We start from the raw sequence: 9352 nt of genomic DNA, 5'->3' as shown, positions 1-9352 counted from the left end.
CCGGATAAGAGAGGCACGGCGGGTTCAATGATGCCTCGAAGCCATCGTTATTCTGATCGCTCCATGAAATTACCAAAAAACAGTGGGAAGCTTCAAAATGTCCATATTTACAATCGCACCGGCGCACATAGGGAACTTCAGAGCTTCCAATTTCATTCCGCAAGCGGACGATCATGTCAAGAAATGACGTTCCTCTATTTTGCTTTTCTAAAGGTGTTTTTTTTTTGTATCACTGAGTGCAGCGTTTATATTAAGCTCAATTCGTGTTATCTTTAGGATGTTTCTTCCTTCGCGCTTCTCTCTGAGGAATATCTATCGGCTTTAAGATATTGACTGTTTTGTGCTGGCAAAAACGTAGCTCGCGTGCCGAATTTTCATATTTGAATAAAGAAATTTCCAGCAATTTTGACGCAGATATTGTTGTGAGTAGGTACGATTTGTTTACTCACATCCAAATATTGGCGCTCCGCCCACTTTGATCTTTTTAATCGGTTTGTGATTTCCTGCGGCTTGCTATGTTAATCGCGACATTTGCTGACAATGAAGATATGCAATGATCCACCCAAAGGAGAAGGGGTGAGGGAAGGTCTGTTTGCAACGGCATTAGAAAGAAGTGTTTATTAAAATGGGCGGCGAGGCAAGCGAACAACAAAACGCTGGAAAGAAATAAAGAAAAATGCCCCAGAAATTTGAACGTTTAAACAAAAGTTTTATTAGCCTCGGCACAAAAGCAATGTTTCTTATCACGAAAAAAAATTGCTAAGGAAAATTCAGGAGTAAAAGGTTGTGGGGTTCCTACTGCCCCTTTTAGCATCGCGAACTGCTCGCTGCTGTCCTGCAATTCGTTTTTGAGCAGGTGCAGTGCAAACAAGCAAGCTCGAACAGTTACTCGCGAAACGTCGCGCTAGCATGTGTGCAATCACCGCGGTGATGACTGGCTAGATAAGGGCAGCGAGAGCGGCTTGGGGAAAAATGGAATGAGGAAATCTTTTTGTACGAACAGTGTGAAAGGGTTTATATTTGAATATGAGCTGAACTAAATGCAAGGCTTTAACTATGTGGCGGAGCTCGTTCTTAGTCCGGCAGCTCATTTTTACTGCAGAATAATGATCTTCACGCCGAAAAACAAACACAGTCCTATTTCGCGATGGACTTCAAACTTCGTTGTACTGTACCGCATGAAACTCACGTTCATGTTGCGCCTTCTTGTTCATCCCACACTCTGTTCTTTTGGTTATTTTGTAGGACTCAAACGAGTTCACCTCGTTTGCTGTTAACGCAGTGTTTATTTATGATGAATCTCTGATAAAGTGCCGTGCGCCGCCATTAGATTTTGTGTATGCTCTTCTAGAGTTTTTTTGCGATCATGGTTCTGTCAGTTTTCAGCTAAGATTCCGTTGCCCTAAAGGTGAGACTTGGAAGCGCTTGATGACCTTGAAACACGTATAGGAAATATATTGTAAGCACGAAAAAAGGACCACAGAACAGTGGCTGTCGTCGAGAGGCTAAACCTCTGAGCAGCGTGATATGTGGCATACTAACCCCCGTATTCTAAAACACTCCTTACTTTAGACTGTTTCCCTACCTTACGTAGGGAGCCCTCCATGTTCCCTAAACACAAGGAGCGCCCGAAGGGCCTGACCGAATTCTGAAAGCTTCCTGAAGCCTTCCTAGCGAAAGGAGCTCCTCACCTGTTTAACTGGCGGATATGACTCTCCTGGTTACGAGATTATATATATTAAATGTGAATAATATGCCAATAATGAACAAAATAAAGGAGCTGTGTTGTTAGTTTAAAGTTTATTTGATATATCTAGGCATGGCATGCATTTTATTATGCACGTTTTGGCTGAAAATTCTTGAAATGGCTGAATTCAGCAAAGAAGCAAACAGAGTCTGGCAACACTAATTTCGGTGTCGCGCCAGTCGCGCCGGGTTTAACGTGGTCGGAGTCTTCCTGTTCGCGTGTTCTGTCTCTTCGATCCTTGTACGTGCTGTGTTTGCCACCATACCGCCAGCCGACATGCCGGTAAAGATGCCATTCCTTGACGAAGAAAAGGATCTTCTAACTGAGCTGCTAGGGAAATACAAGAACATTGTTGAGAATAAAAAGACTGATGCGATGTCCCTGCACGCCAAAACGAAGGCATGGGAGCGCTTGTGCCTTGAATATAATAGCATGCCTAACGTGCGTCTCCGGGAAGTCAAGCAACTTAAGAAGCTGTGGGATAACTTGAAGCAAAAAAACAAGAAAGAAAAGGCGAGACAAGCGAGAGAGGTGATGACCACAGGTAAGTTTCAGCATTTTATAAACTGTCATGTGCCGTATTCCGTTTTTTTTTTGTATTGCCGACTGTGACGTTAATTACAGGTGGTGGACCACCACCGGAGCCTCTCGATGACAGGCTCGCCCAGATAGAGGCAATCGTGCCGCATATAGAGGTACGGGTTCCGAACCCCTATGACAGCGACGTGCAGCCGTCAGCCAGCCAAGCCGTTGCCAACATCATAGACAGCATGGTGGTAGGGGACGGCCGGTCCGATGCAAGTGATGAAGGTAAGCAGGACATTCCGCATAACCCAGTTCAGATTACTATTTGAACCGCTGCAGCTGTCGGCTGCATATTGTAACATTCCCCATATTAGCCATTAAGCCAGTGCACATTAGTGTGCAAGCGGCAAATGTCTTTTTCCAGTAGTGCTGCAGTACACGTTTGTGGCTTCCAAGAATGTGTGTATTGAGCGCGTCTTTTAACTTCCTTCTGTGCATCGCAATTAAGCAAAATGAAAAGCATTCCACTATATTTTCTACATAAGCAAATGTAACGGCAATCAAGCTGCCATGCTTGGAATGTTGTCTCTAGTACTATTTCATTGGCTTGTATATTAGCGCTAAACAGTTATGTGCCGTCAATATTTTTGATTAGGACACCTTGTAAAGTTCTTGTATTTGTTTTGAAACTGTTAGAGATTTTGTATTGATTGTTAAAGTGCAGTGTATGACAAAGATGCACCATCGGTCTGACATGAGCGCTTAATTCCGTCTCTATTTCATGTGACAACCTGAGTTCCACACACTTGTAGGTTGCCTGCTTACAGTGCTATCACCACAGTGATGAATGACTCTCCTTATTGAGACGGAAGTAAAGTGCTTTCAATCAGCATGGTAAACCAACTCGACCAAACGCTGTCATTATTGAAGATTTTATTACAATGCTTTATATATCCAAACTTCTTGCAGAGTTCCCAGTGAACAGTCAGGCAGATGAGATGCTGTCTGACGCCACACTACACAGCGAGCCAGCAGCTGCCGTGGACACTGCTGGGTTGGCAGCCGAAGATAGACTGGCAGCTTCATGCAGCCAGGAATCAGCAGCTGAACGACCGGTGCGTCGTCGACAAGGTGGTCGAGTCACTGCTGTGGAGGAGGCAATATCCAGTGAGCTAGAGGCCCGTCTTCATGCGGCAGAGAATGAAAAGGCACAGAGGCACCAAGAGCACTTGTCAAGAATGAAGATGATAGAAGATGAACATGCATTCAAACGCGAGCAGCATGTAGATGAGAGAAGCAAGCGGAATGCAATTCACAAGATGAAAATGCGCGTCTTGAGGGCAAAAGAAGAAGCCCAGAAACTTAAGATAACTATTTTGACGAAGCAGCTGGCTGCTCTGAATCTGGAGCAGTGATCGGAGCAGCATAAGTCTCGTGCAGATAACCGACAAAAGCTTCTATATAACATTGAATAAAGGGGTATATGTGCTAGATTCCACTGTGTTGTTTCATGTTTTCAGTTTTTTTTTGTTCTTTATATAGCTTTTCCATATGTCGGCTCACACGCATTTCTGCATAAAAGATATCACACAGTTTTACCTCTAATCAGAGTCCGTCTCACTGTCGTCTGCAGTTAGATTGCTGGCAAAGCAACGCTGAATCAGTCTTGTTCGGACTTGCATGCCTAGAAGGCTGTCAGTGACGCATGCTCCATCAGCATCTGCCTGTTCAGGTTCAGGCTCATCCCAGTTTGGAAGTGGGTCTTTTAGAGTGCACGCAATATTATGAAGTGCTGTACATGCAGTGATGATCGCAACTGATCGCTCAAGTTTAGACTCAAGCTTTTTGCTCAGGCAAGCAAACCGCCTCTCCAAAACGCCAAACGCCCGCTCAACAGAGTTTCTTGTCCTGATGTGGCTCTTGTTGTACCTGCAAGCAGAAAGGCAAAATAATAAACTCGTGCACAACCATTTTCCTTGCCTTGGCATCAATAGAAGTTGCAAACATGCATAGTCCTGACCACAGAACAGTGTCTGGCACTTCTCTTTCTCCGTAGGTGCAGCTTTGAAGTGGTGCTATTGCCATATCATCTGGCTTCTTAGGAATAGAATGTGTAATCAATGCAAAGGCTGGTGCGACTAAGCAGGTTACTCCTGTGCAAGACATTTACACAAAATCAAAAGCCTTTCGTCACATGACAGAACATGTGCATACTTAAATGCCTTGTTCCTCTGCTACAGAGAAATGCAAGCAGTTTCTTCCTTTTCGCATGCAGGCATTGCATCTGTGAGGCTGGACAAACTCATCTGCACGTTTTCGATTGAAGTTTCCATGACAACACAGCTGCAGAAGCTGATTAAAAAAATATATATATGGCACGTTTTTGAATAGAGGTCCCACGATAACACAGCCACAGAAACTCGTTTGAAAGAATGGATGTAACATTGCTCATGCCCGACATGCTCTCTGAGCACGTACGTGGGGTTACAGCAGCACATTACGGATTGAAATATCTGCTGTGCAATGTTGGAACCAACAATTTCGCGCTGTGCTGCGTACACAGTAATAGAAACTGATCGCTTTTTGCTTCACAATCCTTCTCGGGCATGCCAATCTTCTCTTCCATGCACCACAAGCTCGCTCCACAGAACTGTGCATTTTAATAATGTCCCCTGCTGTTCCCGCCAAGAGTAAGCCAAAATAACTATTGCATGCATACTTCACCTCAGTGCTGCAAAATTGTTTTCCTTACCTCTTTTGTGCACAAGTCTGAGGGTTCCTTAGTGGCGTCAACAAGAGAGGCATACATGCGTAGCCCTGGTCACCTAGGAGCATGCCTGGCATTTCCTTCTGTTCATACGCCACCATCAATCGGCTGTTGCTGAAGATCCTGTTGTCATGGACTGACCCAGGCCAACTCGAGACAACATTAAAAAACTGAAGCTCTGGTCCTGTGACAGCCTGTAAACAAAGCAAAAAAGAGAAGTTCAGATCACTGTGGTGCTTAAGAGAGAAAGAGATCAAGAGACTGCACTTTATTTAGCGACGGACGCTGCTCAACTCAGCAGCTTCGCGGCCAGCCGTATCAGGCAGCTAGGCAGCCAGCACGCTGACCCTTGTCAAGCATGCCAGGCTAACATGGGAAGTAGAGTGATTTGTAGGGCCTGTGTGAGCATAATACTATCCAACGCCAGCGTAGCCTTCTTTACCCTAGGTAGCTACACCTGCATCATGCTCCCAACATAACTGCGCGGTGTTCTCTGCATGCATACGTGTGCCAAGTTCCGATTTTTTGATCTGCCAGGCTAACATGGGAAGTAGAGTGATTTGTAGGGCCTGTGTGAGCATAATACTATCCAACGCCAGCGTAGCCTTCTTTACCCTAGGTAGCTACACCTGCATCATGCTCCCAACATAACTGCGCGGTGTTCTCTGCATGCATACGTGTGCCAAGTTCTGATTTTTTACGTAAGGGGCGGCAATCAAAGGCAGAGATACATTGTCTTGTCATGATTTTCTTATTGAATACTACTTCGCACCTCTGTCTGCTGTAGATTAGCAGGACAAGCTACAAATACACAATAAAAGAAGAGACATCTGGGCGAGTTGGTATGGTGACATGATAGAAAAACAGCGCAAAAGACGTGCACGGAGGAGAAGAACGGACAGGACGAGCGTTTCAGCGCTCGTCCTGTCCGTTCTTCTCCTCCGTGCACGTCTTTTGCGCTGTTTTTCTATCATGTCACAAATACACAATGTTACAATCTATCGCACAATAACAGACACTTCGGGATACGCATCCGCATTTCCGCCGACAGGAATTACACTGTACGTAAAACTACGGTAGGTGAAGAAATGTCCTGTCTGTAAATAGTCAGGCAGATATTCACCACTTGTGGGTTTCCCCGGCTCTGAATCCGAAGGGAATCCTTCACAGCAGAGGGTCTTTCGCCAAATAACCCGTTATCTTACACTGCTTGGGCGCAGGGGCCTCATCATCGTTCCCTCTTGGACTTTACTAGAACGGCTAACCTTATTTCTTTCAAAGAACGATATATATATATATATATATATATATATATATATATATATATATATATATATATATATATATATATATATATATATATATATAGTGTTACTTACCTGCACATTGATGGAGAAGTATCCCTTCCTGTTTCTGTACACTTCAGCGTTTTCACCGCCGGGACTCTTTATGGGCACATGTGTGCAGTCGATACACCCAGTAACGCCGGGAAACCCTCCAATGGCATAAAACCTTGTCATTGTAGACTTCGACTCCGCTGAAGTGGCATTCGGCAGCCGGACGTACTTCGGAAAGAGACGCAGACAGATCGCCTGCGTCACTTCCCAAATACATCTGCACACGGCGGGCTGGAACACGTTCACGAGATCCCCCACCACAATCTGCATTGCGCCAGTTCCATAAAACCGTAGCGTAATCAGAAGCTTCAGCGCGGGCGGTAGTGGAGACCCTCTGTTGTCCGCACTCACACGTAACTGCAGTTCTTCCAGAATAGTCAGCACTGCTTCCTTAGAAAAACGATACCGCATCAGGAATTCATGGTCGTTGTAGTGCTCCAGCGGATTCAGCCTATCGGCGAGACGCCGCGGTATTGGCGGCCGCAGAAGCGCGTACACCCGGCCGTGCAAAAGTTCTCTCGCGCGGAGCAAAAAATCTTCTGTAGCTTTCGAAGCTACCATCCTGTGACACGAACGGCATCGGAGGCATTCTTCCCAGTTACTTTCGGGATAAGGATGCAGTTGGATGGAATCGGGAACACCGTGTCCAAGAGATAACAAGTCAGAAGTCGCGATGTGCAGGAAAGCAAGACCGCTAAAGAAAGAGGAGCGACGTTAGGATGCACGAAGGTAACGTCCTGACAGCCTAAGCTCGGGGAAGCACCAAGGAGGCCCTAACTTAGGGCCCCTTAGTAAGGGTCGTTTCAGAATTGACGTCAGGTCGCCTTGAGTGTGTGAGGCGCCCTTAGTAAGGTAAGGAGTGTTTTAGAATACGGGCCTAAGAAAAACTACTTACCCGGAAAGAAAAAGACTCTATCCTGTTTTACTTAACCGGAAAGGCTTGCCTGAGGCCCAAGAGGGACATGCAGCCCCATCGGACATTCGAAGAGGTGTTCTTGGGATGAGCGTGTCCGTCTAAAGTCAGGTTTAATTGCGGGCTTATTTTGATGGATAGCAATTGTATTCGTCCAGCGATTGTCAATGGTTATCCTTTGCAGTGGCAGTTTGACCGAAGAACTAAGCGCCGTACCCACAGTCTATAAACTAAAGCAACAGGCTCAAAAAGAAGGTGCTTTGTTGAAAACGAAAGGTTTCTTTGTGAAAATTTGTTGCGTGCGTTTATTATTTTTAAGCTAAACTTTGGTAGTCCAACTTAGTTCAAGCTGCTGCTTGAGCTTTCACGCCTGCCGGCCTGGCATAGAAAATATCCAAAACTATACATCCTTTTTTTTTGGCGTCTTCCAGAAAACTTCTAAAAAACTTTTTCTTCTTTCAGTCTAACGTTCCACGCTGACTGGTTGTTTCTTGGTTTAGTCGTGCGTGCACGCTCACATCCACAGCACATAGTTTTGGCTCGTTCTCCAGGCAAATCCTTGTTTTGTTCACCACTTCGTACTTTGCATGACCGGTTCCAACTTTTCTTTTATTTTCCTCTATAGATTTGGCCAGACATCTTCAGAAAATATTTTTTTTTACTTCACTGTACTTTCTTGACCATCTGAGTGGAAAAAAATTCCTTCCTAAAACATTCCACGCGTCGCTCTCTCTGTGGTCTTTACCCGCTGGCTCCACCGATGGAAAAGATGGCGTCTTTGGGAGATAGTGTTTCCTTTATGTTCAGTTTATGTTACTTCTATTTCGTCTAGCGCACGAACCACGTGTCTGCCTGATCTTGTGATGAGGATGCTAGTTTCTATCGCTACTTTTTTCGCATAGTGCACAAAGTGAGCTTCAGGCGTAACCTCTCTCTTTCTTGTGCGACTAACTTTCCGGAAGTATTCTTATATCGTCCGGCTCATCTAAAGCAAACTATTCAAAGCGCGCTACTCAGAGATCTCAAGAAACCTGTATACACTCTTTTTACCTACGTCTTTGAAGCCCAGCTTCTTCTTCGAGCAGTCGCTTCCATATCATATTTACATGCTTCAATATCACTATAGTGCAGCTCTCCGGTTTTAACGCATTCTGAGCAGCACTTGAACCGTTTAATCACGAGATCCAGACGTAATGTTTAGCTGGACTATTTGTTATTCAGTTCTTCTCCCGCAGCCGCTTTCTTTGATTAGTGCGCAAGTTAGGTTTTTTTTTTTTTTGTTTCAATTTAAACGTGACTAGGTGGTCCTATGGCATCAAGTTCTTTGTATTAGTCATGAGTTATACGCCGTTCCTGTAAAGCAGCAGCGGTGCACCACTTGCGGTATTCGAAAAGCAGATTATAAATGGCTGTTCATTGTTATTCGACACTGACCTAAAAATATAAAGAAGTCGCGCCTTTAATCGTCCCTGTGCGCTTCCCGGAAGCTCTGGGTGCTCGATGTATCTGCCGTTTCCATCGTAGGTTTCGGAAAACAAAGTGTCCCCAGCATTTGTTTGCGCCGCAATATTAGAGCGGAGGTCTGTCGCTGTCACGTACGAACAACAATGGTTCGAGTTTTATCGAACAATAGTTAAGGACAGCTTGAGGTGCCGGGAAGGGAAGACATAGCTGTACTAAAGGTTTCTGCCTAACCTCCATAGCATATTTGTTTTAGTCGCGGATTAACATTTAAGCAAATGTTCAATCAATTAAGTAGAATTCACTGAAGTAGTCGACACTGGCGCCACTCTTAAGCTGTATGAAAGGTGTTCATACGATAGCAGTGTCTTAAAGGCGAACGCTCGAAGCCAGTCTTGAACCACATATTTTATGACTGCCATGTGGTGCAGGTTGCTGCGGCAAGGCAGCGAGAAATTAGTTGCTCAGAAAGCCCTGTCCTCTGCAGGCCAATACACATGCACCTTTGGAGGATTAGGACAGATTATTGGCCTGTGTAGGGG

The 9352-nt window shown here is 45.0% G+C and overlaps 1 protein-coding gene across 1 annotated transcript; it reads left to right on the top strand.

The window, feature by feature from the left end:
- The first annotated feature begins 2023 nt into the window (after nt 1–2023).
- Nucleotides 2024–3687, top strand: LOC146185601 (uncharacterized). Its single transcript, XM_084607876.1, has 3 exons — nt 2024–2291; nt 2372–2557; nt 3242–3687. The coding sequence occupies exons 1-3, from the start codon at nt 2024–2026 to the stop codon at nt 3685–3687; spliced, it is 900 nt and encodes a 299-aa protein (XP_084464002.1).
- Nucleotides 3688–9352: the final 5665 nt, after the last annotated feature.

Source organism: Amblyomma maculatum, chromosome 6 (genome assembly GCF_055883805.1).
Source record: "Amblyomma maculatum isolate TAMU_Amacu chromosome 6, ASM5588380v1, whole genome shotgun sequence".
NCBI lineage: Eukaryota > Metazoa > Arthropoda > Arachnida > Ixodida > Ixodidae > Amblyomma > Amblyomma maculatum.
Note: the sequence above shows the minus strand (reverse complement) of the source record. Positions and strands in the feature narration are given on the sequence as shown.